Raw genomic sequence first — 18,080 nt, 5'->3', positions numbered from 1 at the left:
TTCAGGGACTCAGGTAAAAGGAGAGTTTGGAGAATGAGGAAAAAGTGAGGTGTAGGTTCAACCTGCAGCTACCAAAAGAAAGGTGTTACCAATAAACAGCAATATTCTTCTAGTCAAGAAAGACTATCTCTGTGCAGTCCTGGCCATCCTACAACTCCCTCTATAGACCAGGCTGGCCTTGAACTCCACACAGATGGCCTGCCTCTGCCTCCCAAGTGCTGGGATTAAAGGTGTGAACTACCACAGCTGAGGAGCAGCAATATTTTTTAATGTGCAAACTTCTCCATCTTTTAAAAAGTATCTGGTTTTGACCCAAGAGTATCTTTCTTCCATAGGTTTAATTTATTAAAATAATTTCCTACAAAAATCAGGACGAACACTGAGTGTGCTGTGCATCCTTCTCCTGGTTCTTTACACAGGACAGTGCTGTTCAGCGGGTTTTGCTTTTCAGTTTCTGTCTGGTACGTTTTCCGGGTCTCTTCTGCACAGACAAAACAAAGACCACATGTTGTCACACACAGCACTTGGCCTTCAGTGCCAGGGTGAGGAGGCGGCAAGGGGGGTAGAAAGGGGGTTGAGAAGGGACTGATCAGCCCCCCCCCGCCCCCCTCACTTACGTTTGCCCCTTTCTTCCCAGGCCTTCTGGGGCCCTTGCCATGAGCCACCTTGCCCCGGAAGCTGGAGACATCGTCGTAGCTCTCCCGTGTGTTCCATTTGGAGCCTTTCTTCTTTCCGCCAAAACCAAACTTCTGATTTTTGTATCTTCGTTTGGCATTGGGCCTGGAAAAGGTGTTCCCAGGGATAATACACTGTAAACCCCACAAGCCTTCTGGATGGGTGACAGCTGCAAGCTCGTCTCTGTGGTCCTTAGGGCTCTCCTTGGCTTTTACTCTACAAACCACCCAGGCAAACTCATCTGTTCATGAAATAACTCCAGAGAAAGAAAACCAACAAAGAAAAGGCAGAAAGGATCTATAAACAGCGCTGCCAGCTTCCTGTTTCCACTGGCATCCATTGTAATTTAATCAGGCTAGTTCAGCCCTCATGGACAAAACAACAGTTAGCACACAGATGAAACAAGCTTTAAAAACTTCTCAAATTCTGTCTAGCCAAACCATGCCGCCTCTCCTCTTAGACTGGCTCCAGTTCCTTAGAAATGCCAACTTGCCATTGGTACCTCCTACCACCAGGCTAGCACAGAGCTCTCCCTGCTTGCCTAACATCTTAATCAGCCCTTGCTCCCTGGGGCTGCTGTGGAAGTGGAGACTAAACCTCCACTTCCCTAACTACCTTTTATGTACACACACAACTCTCTTACCTTCTCAAACCAGGAGCATGACTGAGTCAAATCAGTCTGTCCCCCTAATGCCAACAGGATGAAGGTTCCCTACGTCCTGGCCTCTCATCTCTGTGCCTCTGCTCAGCCAAGGTCTTCCTGCCCTGATGTTCATGTCCCTCACATTAGGCTTGGGTAGGGTGGTTCACCAGGATGCCATGCCCACACTATGCCGGGACAGGCCACACTAAAGCCCTGATATGTCCACCTGTACGGAGAGTGATTATGTAAAGCTTCACAGCACTGAGGCACAAAGCGCTGCCTCACAGTGAATGAAGCAAGTACAGGGGGTGCTCGAAGCCTCCCTCCTAGTGGTGTCTGGACCAAGATCTGATTTCTCTGACTGGACTCCCCACCATCCCTCTGAGGGTCATGGAGTAGAAGAGTCATTTGACACTCACCTCAAATGATCCAGGTACTAACTTCTACCTTCAAACATTGCTATAGTCAGGGACACACCCCACAGTGTCTGACCCTTGAGGGGCAGTACCCCACACTGGAGGCCTTCCCTGGGGAGTTCCTTCACCAGACTGACTGTTGTCCATCACAAGACTCGAATCACAAGACAAAACCAAACTGAAACCCTTACTTACCCTTTACTTATCTGCTGGCCTTTAGCTCCTCCTGCCTTTGCACCTCGTTCCACAGGCTTCTGATCGCCCTCAAGGAAATCCAGCTTATCAGAGAAGCCTGTGTAGGGAAGAGCATTGCCATTAGCACCAGTGTGTGTCTGGGAGCATTCAAGACATGCCTGCTATTCCCTAACTGCATCTGAAGGAGCACATCTTGTTCCCCACAACATTTCCCAAACATAAGCCTAGCAGATGAAAGCCAAGATAACTCCAAAGAACTAGAGAATCCCTTCGCTTCTAAGGCACTGATACGCAGGTTTCCCTACATTCTTAGCAGACAGACACGCTGACCTTTCTGGTACTTCTTGATGGCATTCATCATATGCGCTTTCTCCTGCTGCCTCTTCTGAAGGACCTCAGTTTGCACCTGTGAGACAGATACATGGTTAGTCCTGCATCCCAAACCGTGACTCCAGACACTGCCAGCTCAGCCGCCGCTACCACACTATGTTGGATACACCCAGGTGTGCCACAGTGCCAAGTGAACCTGTGTTTGGGGACACCAGCAGACACTTTATCAGGATCAAACATGCACAGGGCCAGAACCAAACCCCACCACGATCAGCCCTGGCGTGCCCGGCGGTGCCATTCCACACAGGTGCCCTTTCTCACCTTCTTTCCGTATTTCCTAAGCGCTCGAAGTTGCTTGGCCTTTTCAGATTTCTCCATGGCAGCCTGTTTAGTCTGCAGCTTCTGTCGAATCTAAAGCACGGGATGTTGTTAGGCACTATCTGGAGCACACTAGAAGGGGGCTCCAAGTTTTACTAGCTCTGAAAGCTTCCACATTAAGGACAATACAGTCCTAAAGCTGAGTGTCAGTGGGCAGCCACTGCTGAGAAGCGGCCCTGCCTCTCCAGACAGGCATGTTCCGTCACAAAGCTGCCTGCTTGTCACACAGGACCTGTTTCCCCAAAGACTAAGGCTAAACTTGAGCCTTCTCCTCTAATGGCCCACCTATGTAATAAAGTTCCTGCACACTCACACCTTGCCTCTTCAATCACACACACACTGTACTGACAGTGTTTGTTATCAGTGTGACTGTGAGAGAGAGACGATCTGTGCTCGTCTCACACGGGCAGCTTCTTGGGGTACGACCTGTAATTCTCTAAGATGAAGACTGAGACCAATGGTACAATTTAAATACATCCTGGGTGGGACATTGAGTTTTTTTCTCCCAAAGTTGAATGAAGATCAAATCCCCCTAACTCTAAATCATACCATATCTTAGCTAGATATCAAGCCTTCAGTTCTAGAAAGCTAAAGGCCCAGAGAAGAAAAATCGGTCTAGAAGCAATAGTATTCTTGGCATTGCTGGACCCAGAACTATAAGACTACTGTGTCTGTACCATTCCACTCACCCTGCCAGAGAGGAAATACACAAGCCTTCTTATTGCAAGGACCACACTTCTTCCAGACCGTCTCTCCCTAATTTATCTAAGTGACTGCCATGCCTCTGAAGCAGAGACTATAGAAATACTAGTTACAAATAGTATAAATCTTTGTTTCCTTTTTGAAAGACTACAGGAAATGAGCCAGCTGGAACGAATAGACTTCAGGAGAAACCTCCGCTTTCCAGAGGAAAAACTTACCTTTTGCATCTGTTGATCAGACTTGGCCATTTCTGCAAAATAATCAGTGGGCCTCTTCGTAGGGACTTGGAGCTGGTGGAGTCGGGGTAATACTGCAAGCACAGCAGCCTGGGCCTGGCGGTAGCTGAAATTACAGGACAGAGTGAAATGAGGGGAGGGGAGGGAAGAGGCATTCGCTTCTTCTTACTGCCTCTCAGAAGTTAACTAACCTCAGAGCTGTCGCATCCCACCTTCACTGGCAAGATAAAACAAACGAGTCAACTAAAACTCCACTAATTTCGTATATAACTGAAATTTCACTTTATGTTTATTTAGAAAGGGAAAATACTTCCAAGAATAAGAAGGTTTAAAACGAGCTTATTAAAAAATATTGAGCAAACTATGAACTGTTTCCCAATCGTTACAGAAAGACCACTCAAGCACTCCCTAGGCAAAGGTCTATTCTGACGATTGGAGGCACCCAGACTTCAAATGAATTATTTTTGAAACATCCCTCAAGCAGGGTGCTGGTTAAATGGTGACCAAGAATCTATTCTTTCAACCAGAGGAACCCCCCTAGCTCCACTCTCTTGGCTCATGCTAACTCCCCAGTGCCCCTGAGGTTGCAGACACACTAAGATCCTCCTTCTGTAACTCTGTAGAAGGACCCACAACAAACGTACAAACTCATTTCCCTCTGGAAGTCGTCTTCTGGATTAACACCTTTCTTCTGGTCCTTGTTCTGGGGTGTTGACTGAGTTTCACTGGCTTCAGGCACAGGACCCAGGGTCACATCGAGCCTTTCAACCCACTCCAGATCCCGTTTGAATTCAGCCAAGCACTGCTTCAGGCCATTCTAGATAAAGTCAGACACGGCACTCATGAGAACCGCGACTCTGTCTCCCTCAAACCCAAAGTCCTATGCTCAAATACCCGCAAGGATGACGCCCGCTGCGCAGGGGTACATCTGTCCCACAAGAATCGGTCTCCCAAGAAGCACAGCGCCTGTGCACATCCCGTTCCAAGGACCCCGACCCTCGCACGAGCTCACCTCGTCATTCACCGCCTTCTTCGGCTTCTCTAGCACGACATTGAGGCCTGGCTTTAGGAGTCCGCGGGAAAACGCATCCTGCAACTATAGACCGGGACGCCTCAGTACCGAAGAGCTAAATAAAGTTCCCGTTCCACCCCCTACCCCGCTAGCGTCTACCTCTTGATCTGAGGCCAGGCACTCATCCGACCCGGAGTCCGAGTCTGAGAGCGGAGGGGTGTCCATCTCGCGGCTTCCCGCCCCGCGAGGTTCGGCTGCCACTCCACGTGCCAGCAAGACGCACCAGCGCCAGCAACTTCTCCACTAGCCTCTGGCTTTTCAACAAGTACTTCCGCTTCCGGGTGCAGAGCCAAACTTCCGGTTTTCTCGTTGCTATAGGAACTGCTCTGGCGTTTGGGCGTGCCCGGATTGCTCCGGCTCTTTAGGAAGAACACCTGCGGGTCGCTACGTTGTATAGTAATCCAGAGTCGTGAAGCAAGAGGTGAATAGTTTCTCTGGGGTCCACCTAAAGGCCTGGAGGCGTTGGGAGTGCATGGGAGGAAGGCAAAGCTTGGAAAGAGCCCCGGGAGTGGGCTGAAGAGGAAGAGGAGCCTGGGGGCGGGGCGATGGAGGGGCGAGGCGGGGTCAGGGTGGGGCGGGCCCAGGGTGGGGCGGGGCCATGGGTGGGGCAGGGAGATACACTCTTATGTCTTTACTCCCACCCGCCTGCCTCTTTTTTTATATATTTGGTTGTGAGCCTAGCCTTTAACGGCTGGGCCATCTCTCCAGCCCCTCTTTTTTTAATCTTTTACAATACTCTTTGACAGGTACCATGTCCACCGTGGTAGCTCAGTCGCTTCATGTTTTTGGTCTTCGGTCTCACGTGACCAACAACATCTTCTTCTTCGATGAACAGATCGTTATATTTCCTTCAGGAAATCACTGTGTGAAGTACAATCTAGATCAGAAATGGCAAAAATTCATTGCAGGTAAAAAAAAAGAAAAGAAAAGAAAAGAAAAAAAACCCACCCTTCCCATCCTGACACATACATTTAAAGGCATGTGCTGCACAGAACCGCACAATCTCAACGATTGGGAAGATCTTTTTTTTTTTTTTTAATAACTGGGTTATCCACATAGTTTTATAAATGCAGACAAAATAAATGTCGATTTACACTGTTTAATCTTAGATTAACCCAACTCAAGTAGCCAGAATGACACATAAAATAACACTCATTTTAAAAGTACTTTTTCGGGTTGGGGATTTAGGTCAGTGGTAGAGCACTTGCCTAGCAAGCCTAAGGCCCTGGGTTCGGTCCTCAGCTCCGAAAAAAAGAAGAAAAAAAAAAGTACTTTTTCACAGTGACAAAGAAGAGTTATTTTAAACAGTGGTTTTTCTTGCATTCTCCTGCAGTCGGGTTTGTCCTCACCAGAAACCTCTTTTGAGTCTAATAGTTTCGAGAGTTCATGACCTTCATCAAACCCTCGTATGATGGAGACACTGGAAATTTTATCTTAAGTGACAAATAACCTCCCTTAGAACCTACCTCCTGTTTTCTGTTTACATTAGTCTGGGCATTGATATTCATATTTCCCCACTTTTTTTGCATTGACCATTTTTATTGCTTCATATGCATATGTAATAGACCACACTACATATATGTAATCCTTAATGAGTTACTATTACATAAAGACCTGTGCCCCCAGACACCCAGGATCAGCCAGTTTCAGAGCTTCTTCATTCCGCTCAACCCATCCCCACACCCACACCAGCCTATCTTGGGTCTTACACAGTTTAACCACACATCTGTGTAACCTTATACAAAGTATGCGCTTGCTTTCACAATTTTTCTATTTGTTACAAATGGAATAATAGTCTTTCTGTTGCACACATATAACTGAGTCCATTTCATTGCAATATGGCATTCCAATTTGGGAATGCAAATACACAGACATTATATAGCCATTCTAGATTTGACTGCCATGGGGAAAATAACAATTATTTGCTATTAGAAACATAACCACTCTTACATTCACACATCTGCAAAGATTTTCCAGGACACACACCAAAACTAAGATTACTGATAAATGTGACCATATTGGTTTATAAATCCCCACCAACAATGCATAAGGGTCCCTGTCACCCCACTCTCATTAACCCTTGGTATTGTCCAACTTCCTTTTGTGTATGTGTGTAATCCTAGTAATCCAAAAAAAGTAATCTTGTTGTTTTGGATACATGTCTACATTACTAATTAAGATGAATATCTTTTCATATATTTATGGAATATCCTTAATTTTATGTTAATAGTTTTACCAATTTTTCAATTACTTTTGTAAGGTTTTGTTCTAAGGGGTAATTCTCTCATTTAGTTATAGACACATTTTAAATATTCTATATGCTAAACATTTGTCAGGTATATGTGTTAGAAATAATTAGCCAAGTGGTGCCTTTAATCCCAGAACTGGGGAGGCAGGGGCAGATTGATCTCTGAGTTCAAGGCCAGCCTGTTCTGCAGAGTGAGTTCCAGGACAGCCAGGGCTACACAGAGAAACCCTGTCTCAGAAAACAAAAACAAAATAAAGCTAAGTGTTAGGGTTAGTGGGGTTCCACGTCTGCTCATCCACAGGGCACAGCTGCTGGGGAGGCAGGTGTCACCGTCTATTGCATTGGGGGCCCTGGGTATGGACCAGGACACAGGGGATGCAGAGCAAAGGCAGAAGCAACTGCACGCAGTTGCAAGCTTTATTAATCCTTATATAGATATGAATATGCATTGCCTCGATTTCCATTTTGGCAAGATACCATAAGATTGTTATTCCCACCATACCAGGAACAACTGAGGCAAGACTAAACAAAGAAATAAGACTAAACAAAGGCTTCTCAAAATATTCATATAACAAATCATCCCTCTTCTTATTATCAAAATATACTCACCATAACCAAGAGAGCATGAGAGCCACTTCCACCGAAATAGGACACAGCAGAACATATTTTAAGGTCAAATGAGAAAAATATTTTCTTCTCAAGGGTGGCATTCCAGCCCCTACTTGCACCCATCACCAGTCCTTACTTGGCCCTGCCTGGGAGCATCTCTATGCCTCCACAGGCAGGATTTGAAGTTTGACTGTGTGCTTAGTCCCAGTGCTGTAGGGAAGCCATGGGGTCCCCAGGCCTGCAAGGAGGTTAGGCTATCTGGTTGTCAGGCTCTCTGGCATCCAGGCACTGCTAGGGTGCAGCGGAAGAGCTGAGAAAAGTGGGGGGGCTTGACTCAGGTGGATCTGGACTTGGTGACAGCCATTGTGGCTGGGAGCACAGAGAGGCCTTCTACAGGAGATTAGATGGTGGCTCTGTAAGTGAAGGCCTTCTCCATGGCTCCCCATGGTGGATCTGGATGAAAAGAGGCAGTCCATGGTTTTAAGGCATTTATTGTCATGGTGGAAAGGGGATGTGTAGAACCATACCCCACTTCTCAGGGTGGGCCTGAGATTAAATACCTTTCTCAGGGAGGAGTGTCTGGGAAGGAAAGTTCATTGGCTAAGTCTCCAGGCCTTAAGGTACCTCATTATAATGGAGATCTGTCTTGAGTCTACAAGACCTGTGGTCACATCCTCTACCTGTGGAGGGGCTTGGGGCATTGCCCTTACATGACTGATGGCCACAAATCGATGGAGGGCTGTGACAGGGGCCTGGTGCCTGGAAGTCAGGTGAAACACCTACAGTCCCTTCAGGGTCACTGGGGTTTCAGGCCTTAGCTCAAATGGGAACCAGGGTGCCTCTCCCAGTCCCACAAGAAAGAAAGAAATATTTCCTTTCTGAAGCCTGTGCTTTTATTCTTCCTTGTGGTATCTATGAATAAACAATAATTCTTAGTTTTAATGAAGTAAAAGTCATCAAATACCATGTAAATATTCTGCAAGAATGAACCGTATTAACTAAAGACATGGCTAAGTAGGTAAAGCACTCTCCAGGCATGTGTGAGGACCTAAAGTTGAACCCACATAAAGCCAGGAGTGGGAGCACACATCTGTAACCCCATTGCTTCTGTGGAAAGATGGAGACTCCACAGAAGCCTGTGAGCCAGCTAGCCTGGCATGCACAGCAGAGAACTGCAAAGAGACCCTGCCTCACTCCAGGATGTCTGTCCTCTCACCCACACTCCTGGATGTCTGTCCTCTCACCTCCACTCCTGGATGTCTGTCCTCTCACCTCCACTCCTGGATGTCTGTCCTCTCACCCACACTCCTGGATGTCTGTCCTCTCACCTCCACTCCTGGATGTCTGTCCTCTCACCTCCACTCCTGGATGTCTGTCCTCTCACCTCCACTCCAGGATGTCTGTCCTCTCATCCACACTCCTGGATGTCTGTCCTCTCACCTCCACTCCTGGATGTCTGTCCTCTCATCCACACTCCTGGATGTCTGTCCTCTCATCCACACTCCTGGATGTCTGTCCTCTCATCCACACTCCTGGATGTCTGTCTTCTCACCTCCACTCCTGGATGTCTGTCCTCTCATCCACACTCCTGGATGTCTGTCCTCTCACCTCCACTCCTGGATGTCTGTCCTCTCACCTCCACTCCTGGATGTCTGTCCTCTCACCCACACTCCTGGATGTCTGTCCTCTCATCCACACTCCTGGATGTCTGTCCTCTCACCTCCACTCCTGGATGTCTGTCCTCTCATCCACACTCCTGGATGTCTGTCCTCTCATCCACACTCCTGGATGTCTGTCCTCTCATCCACACTCCTGGATGTCTGTCCTCTCACCTCCACTCCTGGATGTCTGTCCTCTCATCCACACTCCAGGATGTCTGTCCTCTCACCTCCACTCCTGGATGTCTGTCCTCTCACCTCCACTCCTGGATGTCTGTCCTCTCACCCCCACTCCTGGATGTCTGTCCTCTCATCCACACTCCTGGATGTCTGTCCTCTCACCTCCACTCCTGGATGTCTGTCCTCTCATCCACACTCCTGGATGTCTGTCCTCTCATCCACACTCCTGGATGTCTGTCCTCTCATCCACACTCCTGGATGTCTGTCCTCTCACCTCCACTCCTGGATGTCTGTCCTCTCACCTCCACTCCTGGATGTCTGTCCTCTCATCCACACTCCTGGATGTCTGTCCTCTCACCCACACTCCTGGATGTCTGTCCTCTCATCCACACTCCTGGATGTCTGTCCTCTCACTCACACTCCTGGATGTCTGTCCTCTCACTCACACTCCTGGATGTCTGTCCTCTTCACCTCCACTCCTGGATGACTGTCCTCTCACATCCACAGGAATGCCATCACAAACACATACCGCACATGCACAAACACACACACATACACACATGCAAACACATACACAAACACACAAACACACATATACACACACACAAACACACATACACACACAAACACACATACACACACAAACACACATACATACACAACACACATACACATACAAACACACATACACACACATACATACACAACACACACAAACACACATACACACACAAACATACATACACACAAACAAACATATATACACATACACACACAGAGGGGGAGGGGAGGGAAGGGGGAGAGGGAGGGGGAGGCAGTTTACTTTAATTTATTAGCTTTTATGTCCAGCGTATTTGCTGGACTGTTGCTAATTCTAATATCTTCTCTGTGGATTCTTTGGTGTGTCCTACACAGACAGTCACGTGAACCCATAATAATGGTTTCTTTGTCTCTATACTGGGAAGCCTCTCAAGAGTTGACTAGAAGCAATGAAAATGCTCACAATCATCATGTTTCTAATCACAAAGAGAATTCTATTAATATTTCTTTATAAAGAATGGTGTTTGCTATGAAGAAATATCAATGTCCTGTATCAGATTAAGTAAACTATTTTTCCCAGTTTTTTATTAGTTTTCCCTCAGTAGTCAGATAACGGATTTCCTAGCATATATTTTCTGTCATATATATATATATATATATATATATATATATGTACATATATATATATATTTATATATGACTTACTAACACTAAACCAACCACCATTTTATTCAGACAATATGCATATTTTCTCTCATATTTTCTCAACTCTGCTACTGCTTGTTACAATAATATAGTCTAGCTGGTATCATTTTTCCTCTTACTTTTAGTGGTGAGGCATAGCACTCAATTCTCCGAGTCTTTGTCTGAGAATGCCTTATTTTACCTTCATTTTTAGAAGATAGTTTGACTGGGCACAAAATTTTTTGGATACAGGTTTTACTCCACTGTCTTTTGGCCTCTGCTTTGTTATAGTAGTTACAGAACTAGCCACTGGGATCTCTTCTCTGACTGTGTGTGTACCTGCACATACATGTGTGCTGTCCCCTTCCCGTGTGTGTGCACGCATGCGTGTGCTTTCATTTCTCATTCACTTAAAGGTTCTCTGATATCTCAAGTGTATTGCAAGGATTCTAGAGAACTTTAGTAGTTGTCTCTTCAGATGTCCTATCTTTTCCTTTTGCAACTTTAGATTCTTTTAACTGAAACTTCCTCTGTGTGTGTGTGTGTGTGTGTGTGTGTGTGTGTGTGTGTGTGTAATTCTTATCTGGATTTTCCATTTCCTAGTCTCTGTCTATCACCTTCTAGCTCCCAGATAATTTTTTCACTGTATTTTCAACTGTAGCTAGCCTACTGTTCAGTGTATCCAGAAATTAATTTATTGATTGATTAACTGATTGGTTGTTGGTTTTTTCTGTGTATGGGTGTTTTGCCTGAATTTATGTCTGTGCCCTACCTGTTCAGTACCTGTGGAGGCCAGCAGAGGGTGTAAGATCCTGTGAGCTGGAGTTATAAATGGTTGAACTGCCTTGTGGGTGCTAGAAATTGAATCCAGGCCCCCTAGAAAAGCAACAAACACTCTTAACCACCAAGCCATCTCCCCAACCCTGGATCCAGAGGTTTGAATTTCCATGATTTTGTTCATATGTTCATGCATTCAGTCCTGACCATTTTTCTTCTTGGAGCTTCATCTTGTATCACCAAGAGCCTGGCATACATGTGAGAGTAGTCCCAGGCACATGTTCAGCCCCGCCCCCCATTCTGGAAGCAGCCACCCTTTGAGCATCCTTCAAGCCCAGGCCAAGGGCAGAGACAGGCAAGGACAAAACTGGAGCTGGTGCAGCCCATAAGCTCAGGACCAGCTGGGCACAGCATTCCAGGGACTGGGGCATCTGGGACATAATCTAGGAAAGGCAATTCAGAATTCCATGTGTCCTGAATTTTATCTCCTGGTAAGAACTACAGACAGGAAAGGACCACTCTAACATACAGGGCCAGAGCAGGCTCCATGTGGACAGAGACAGACCATTACTGGTGAAATGAAAAGTAAATAGGTCAGAGGGGCATGGTGCCCAGCACTCAGGAGGCAGAGGCAGGTGGATATCTGAGTTTAAGGCTAGCCTGATCTACAGAGGGAGTTCCAGGACAACCAGGACTACACAGAGAAATCCTGTCTTGAAAAACCAAAATGAATGAAAGAAAGGAAGGGAGGGGGGAGGGAGGGAGGGAGGGAGGGAGGAAGGAAGGAGCTAAAAGTAAATATGAGCGTGCTGTGGTCACCAAGTAATAATGAGGCTCAGTCATTTGTTCATTTAACAAAAATGTTTTAGGCACTTCTTACACACACACACACACACACACACACACACACTCAAGTGCGTACCTGTCTTTACGGTGACTCTGTTACACTCAGGGAGAGCAACAAGTGGAATGCAGATGCTAATAAGAAGGAAATGGAACCTGAAACGTGAAGAACTTTGAGGGACTGTGTAAGATGATGGGTCGGGTACTGGAGTTGGTTCACAGACGTCTGGTGATGAGTCCTGGTAGTCAAGGAGCTGGCCATGCTCACCTAGGAGGGGGATGGGTGAAAGGGTGACATCCCTGGAGGGTGATGAGTGTGATGGAGAAATCTCAAAGAGGCCAGGCACACCTGGGGTGGAGGGGGTAGGGAAGCAAGGATCGAAAGTCAAGGCAAGGCAATGGCAGGTACAACACTGCACAGGCATGTTACAAAAAGCCATGGGACACTCAGCAGAGCAGCAGCTAACCTTTCTGGGTTCACCCTGGCTACTTCATGGAGTGCAGAGGGGGGATGGACTTAAGGAAGAACAAGGGTACCAAAGAGCCCTGTTAATAAGGGATTGATATCATTAAAATGAGGCATGTAAGGCAGGCTGGGGAGAGTCCTTAGGGATGGTGAGACCAGACTGGGGTCTGTTTTGAAGGGAGACGTGACCAGTTCCCTCCTAAACAGACACAGAAGCACCGTTGTTATGCTTGAGCATCCGGAGTGATGGAACTGCTGTTTACCGGAGGCAGGAAAGACTGAGGAAGGAGCTATGTCTGCTAGAGACGTGGAAGCATATATAAAGGGGCAGTTGGAATTCCTAGGCTCAGAGAAAGGAATCTGGTCAGAGGGATGAAATGGAAAGCGCTTGAGCTGGTGAAGCTTCTGTTATCTCTGGGACCCTCCTCCCAGAGCTGAGGAAGAACTAGCAGAAGAGGGACCAAGAAGACTGGGGTAGAGGGAGGTACGTGCTCTTGTGGGAAAGCCGAAGCTATTTCAAGGATAACCGAATTAACTGGGCTAAAAGCAATGTGAAAATGTCTGACTAACTAAAATCAGTTAAAAAGCCCAGTCATGGGCTGCATAGAAATATTAGTGACTGAGATTACAACCATGGACCCAAAGGACTGTGTTGCCTAGGGATGCTGTAGACATCTTGCTTTAGTCCCTACTACGTTATTCATACAACCTTATTAAGGACACAGTTCTCGACATGCCTGTTCTTACACTGGGCATGGCTATACTAAGTATCTGCTAGGTAGTCGGCCCCTGGTAAATGAACAAGTGTATGAATGGGCAAGAAAGACATAGCCCCTGCCCTTCATATGCTTTGGCCCTAGCAGAGAGAAAGCATGCTTTCAGCACACAGGCTTGTACCAGTGCATCAATGTATTTTACCATTGTATCAATGTAGCATTGTAGCATTGTATCAATGAGAAGGACAAATGTTTCCCACGGCACAGCCTGGCAGAGAGGACAGGAGTGAGGCTTGCCACCTCCAGGCACTACCATGACCCACATAATCCCAGCTTTAACTTTTCCCTGTCCCTCCCATCCTTGCTTCAGCCCCAACCTCTGCCCTTGGCTTCAGAATCTTATTCAGCCTCTATACCCTCTACTCCAGATTTTCACACTATGGAGTTCACGGTGTTCATTCAAATTCTAGTTTTATTAGTTCCTCTTCCCTCGTGATTTTCCTTGCTGGACACTCAGACCTGTGTTAAAGACATTATTACAATAGCAATGACACTCGGAAATAAATAGCCCAGAAGCCTAGTAAATCCGTATATAAATATGTAACTTTAATATACGGTAGAAGTAGCATTAGGCATCAGTGTGGGCTTGGGAAGCCATGTAGAGTCTTGTTTCTTTTCTTTTTAAAAAGTGTGTGTGTGTGTGTGTGTGTGTGTGTGTGTGTGTGTGTGTGTCTGTCTGTCTGTCTGTCTCTGTCTCTGTCTCTGTGTGAGAGCACGGGTGCCTGCAGAGGCCAGCGAATACATCGGATCCCTTGCAGCTGAAGTTACAGGCAGTTTGAGCCTCCCAACCCAGGTCCTGGGAATCACACCCGGATCCTCTGGAAGAACAGAACACTCACAACCTTAGAGCCATCCCTTCAGACTCTAGAGTCTCACTAATTTCCTTTATCCCAAAGACTCAAATCGTTAAAAACTAGAAACAAATACACACAAAGCCCAGTGGCTCAGGGGGACCATTTTAGCAAAAGCCAACCGTGGTAACTTTTGCAGCCTATGCTCCACCCCTGGTATCCCACCTCTCCCGGGCACAGGACCCAGAAGCTTCAGTGACATTCATGCCCTCCCCCAGCCAATCACTGAATTCTGCTGGTTCTACTTCTTAGCGTTTCCCTGGTCACCCCTCATTTGCATGTCCACTATCCCTGCTGCCTTCACATATCACCTGCTGACCAGCTAGATCCCCACCTCCAGAGAGATCCACACATCTGCCAGGGAGATTTTCCAGACCCTTCTTGAAGGTTCCCAGGGGCTTGTGTTGGCTCCCAGCTATGTCTAAACCCTTGTGCAAGACTCTCGCCGACCCAGAGCCTCGCTCTTCTCTGGCGCAGCTGTCCCGCCAGCCTTCCTGCAGGAGTCCAGTGGCCTGGCCAGTGTGCTGCAGGACAACATATCTGTCTCTCCTTAGCTTGCTAGAAAGCAACAGCACGGAGCGCATCGCAGACAGACTCCCATACGACCTTCTAGTATGTCTTCCCCTGTCTCGCTCGACCTCCCTGTGTGGGACCCACGTCCACGAATGACTTGTCCTGTGCTCAGTGCCCAAGGCACTGTGAAAAGATTTTACTTTGTATTAATATCAGAAGAAAATTAATAATATGTCAGTAATGATTATATGGTCATGAATTCAGCCTGGATTATATTCCCCTTTATGTTAGTGTAGCCATCAAATATGGAAATGTGTGTGTGTTTTCAATATGTATATATTCGTTCCTATTACATTTATGTATTCAGTGTGTGTGTGCGTGTGTGTGTGCGCGCGCTTCTGCACCTGCATGACATGGCATGCATGTGAAGGTCAGAGGATAGCTCCTGGGAATTTGTCCCTTCTATCATGTGAGTCTTGGGGATCAAATTTAGACCACCAGCCTCTACAGCAGGCACACTTGCCCACTGAACCATCTTGCCAACTCTATTTTTATTGTTTGTTTATAATTATGCATGTGTGTGTGTGTTCTTACCTCCTGTGCACGTGTTTGTGGATGTCTTTGGAGGCCCAAGGCTTTGAATCCCCCAGGCCTGGAGTTAATAGGTGCTGGTGAGCCACACGATGTGGGTGCTGGGGACCGGCTCGGGTCCTGTGGCAAAGTCACCATCCCTGTTTTTATCATTTTTGGCTGCATTTCCCAGCTGTCATCTCTAAGCTCTAAGAAAAGGGAGGACAGCATGCCTGTGTCTTCAGTTATCAAGGAAGCACAAAGTTTCATCACAAAGACTTCTGCATCTGTCGAACGGGCAGACTGGGGAGCTCAGTGGTTAGCATCCAGCCTCAACAGTAGAGTACAGAGTGCCGGATTCTTAGGACACTAAAGCCCATACGATTCAACCCTATTCTACCCTTGTGTGTCTATCCATGGTCATGTCTGACTCCCACGCAATGCTCCTGCAATCTGTCTCCTTGGGATTCTCTTACCATACCACTTCCTCTGCTGCATCCATGTGCCTCAAAAGCTCTTCTTGCCAGGTGCAGCTTCCTCCATCCTCTGTGGTCCTGATTCAGAGAAGTTTCCTCAGCATCCCAGCTCAGCCTAGAGAGCCACCCATGCCCAGTTTTACAACCACCTGCACACAGTCACACTAAGGGGTGGCCAAAGACAGATCTCTGTGTATTTGTACACCTTTCTCCTCTGTCCGTGGTGCCCCCTTGCTAAGCCCAGTGGGACCTTGATGGAAGGAAGCATCATCTGTCCTTAGTTCCCATTTTTACCTCCTCTTGCAGGCTCAGACAAGAGTCAGGGCATGCTGGCCTTGTCCATCAGCCCCAATCGGCGATACCTCGCCATCTCCGAGACGGTGCAAGACAAACCCATCATCACCATTTATGAACTATCGTCCATCCCTTGCCGGAAGCGCAAAGTCCTGAATAATTTTGAATTCCAAGTTCAAAAGTTCACCAGCATGGCTTTTTCTCCAGACTCTAAATACCTGCTGACACAGACGTCGCCTCCAGAGTCAAACCTCGTCTACTGGCTGTGGGAAAAGCAGAAAGTCATGGCCGTTATTAAAGCTGACATTCAGAACAATCCCATCTACCAGGTACCTCCTAGCATGAGTGCCTTGCCCACTGTAAAGCAGCAGGTTCTGACTTCTACTTAGCACTTGCCAGTGCTCACTTCTCCCATGCATTTTTTTTTAAACTTGAGCTTCACAATAATCATACCAGGAATATGTGGTTATTTATCCCATCTTAGAGATGGGAATCCTGAGCCCCCAAGAGGCTAAGTAACCCATCCAGGACTGCAGAAGTGGGGAAGAGACAGAACCAACTGGTGCCCAACTTTGTCATTTGACTATTTTCCTCTGGCCCAGAGCTCCTTACCAGGCCCAGCTTAGACCCAGTGGTGCTGACTAAAACTTACTGTCCTTGGGGTTGGGGATTTAGCTCAGTGGTAGAGCGCTTGCCTAGGAAGCGCAAGGCCCTCGGTTCAGTCCCCAGCTCCGAAAAAAAGAACCAAAAAAAACCCAAAACAACAAAAAAACCCAAAAACTTACTGTCCTTGGTTCTGGCCCCTTTGCAGTAGAATCCTGGGCAGTAAAAGGATTTCAGGAATGGCTATAAAGTGGTAGGTTTGGATTTTTATTTTGATCGGGAGGGGTGTTACTTTTGGTTTGTAACAGGTTATGACCACATAGCTCAGGATATTCATGAACTCACAATCTTGCCTGCCTCTGTGTCCCAAGTGCTAGGATTTGAGGCAGATGCCAGCATGCCCAGCCAAAACGGTAGTTGTGTAGGAAAATGCCACTGGAGTTACAGTTATGTGAAAAGCAGATTTTCTACTGTGATTGAAGAACAAAACGAAGACCCTTTAGGAAACTGGCTGCTTAGGCAGGAAGCCCCAAGCCCTGTCCAGCACCTTAGACTCATGTTCAAACCTTCACGACGTCAGTCCAGTCCATGTTCAAAGACGGCAGCTCATCAGAGCCTCAAGCATTCGTCATTACCACTCTTCACCCAAAGGTTGATGTGTGAGCCCAAATATCACCAGCATTCACATCCGTTCTCAATACAGACATGAGTGCTGACCGACAAATCACAAAGGCAGGGAGAACCGGAAGGCTGGTTCATCCAGGCCACAGTTTCCCAGTGATATCCCCTCTCAGAGCAGAGAACACCTCTGAACTAGATCCAGTGAGCATTTCCTAGGTGCCCACTATGAACCCAGCCCTGGGGACCCAGAAACCTGGCAGCAACATGCCCTCAAGCTGCTGTCTGTCTAGTGCACACAGCAGGGTAATTGCCATTAGTGGGTGACAGGAGAAGGGCTCTGGTGGGAGACCACGTAATCCCTCCTCATGTGTGGTTTCTTCCCCACCGACAGGGCTCCTACACGGACTGAACCCCACGTCTCTGTTTCCAGCCAGACTTCATCCCATCATGCTGGTCCAGAGTATAGCTCTGCTCCTATGAGGAGACATGTTAGTGCACACCTGTAATTACAGCAGACAGAAAGTTGGGGCAGGAGGAATAACCATTTAAAGCCAGCCTAGGCTACAAAAAAAATTTTTTTGTTGTTGTTGTTGACTGATAGTTCATCCTGTAGGCATAGATGAGTACCTTTATCAAATATACTATAAAATCCCATAGTTTTGTAATATGCACAAGCTGTGTAAAATTAATATCAAATAGTCAAACAGAGAATACTTGCATCGAA

At 47.0% G+C, this 18,080-nt stretch overlaps 2 protein-coding genes across 6 annotated transcripts in view; one reads left to right on the top strand and one right to left on the bottom strand.

Moving 5' to 3' along the window:
• Nucleotides 1–319: 319 nt before the first annotated feature.
• Nucleotides 320–4,886, bottom strand: Ebna1bp2 (EBNA1 binding protein 2). The gene is made up of 9 exons (NM_001008721.1): nt 4,747–4,886; nt 4,588–4,671; nt 4,220–4,392; nt 3,558–3,681; nt 2,581–2,670; nt 2,260–2,335; nt 1,930–2,026; nt 618–780; nt 320–481 (listed from the first exon to the last, which is right to left on the bottom strand). The coding sequence occupies exons 1-9, from the start codon at nt 4,810–4,812 to the stop codon at nt 431–433; spliced, it is 924 nt and encodes a 307-aa protein (NP_001008721.1). The 5' UTR covers nt 4,813–4,886; the 3' UTR covers nt 320–430.
• A 61-nt stretch (nt 4,887–4,947) lies between these two features.
• Nucleotides 4,948–18,080, top strand: part of Cfap57 (cilia and flagella associated protein 57) — a 73,686-nt gene continuing 60,553 nt past the window's right edge. For all 5 annotated transcript variants that reach the window (XR_010066613.1, XR_001838048.3, XM_017593808.2 and 2 more), the window contains exons 1-3: nt 4,948–5,068; nt 5,394–5,555; nt 16,145–16,461. Coding sequence is in view for 3 of the 5 variants with exons in the window: in XM_017593808.2 (XP_017449297.1) it covers nt 5,399–5,555; nt 16,145–16,461 (474 nt within the window). In the remaining 2 variants the exon portion in view is untranslated. The remainder of the gene's footprint in view (nt 5,069–5,393; nt 5,556–16,144; nt 16,462–18,080) is intronic.

The sequence above is a fragment of the Rattus norvegicus genome, chromosome 5 (genome assembly GCF_036323735.1).
Source record: "Rattus norvegicus strain BN/NHsdMcwi chromosome 5, GRCr8, whole genome shotgun sequence".
NCBI classification, from domain to species: Eukaryota; Metazoa; Chordata; class Mammalia; order Rodentia; family Muridae; genus Rattus; species Rattus norvegicus.
This window is presented reverse-complemented; position numbering and strand designations above follow the sequence as displayed.

Coding starts and splice junctions, on each gene's coding strand:
- Ebna1bp2 (NM_001008721.1), bottom strand. CDS start 4,812: ATGGACACCCCTCCGCTCTCAGACTCGGACTCCGGGTCGGATGAGTGC. Junction 4,672..4,746: donor GCCTGGCCTCAGATCAAGAG/GTAGACGCTAGC, acceptor CCCGGTCTATAG/TTGCAGGATGCGTTTTCCCG. Junction 4,393..4,587: donor AGAAGGCGGTGAATGACGAG/GTGAGCTCGTGC, acceptor GACTTTATCTAG/AATGGCCTGAAGCAGTGCTT.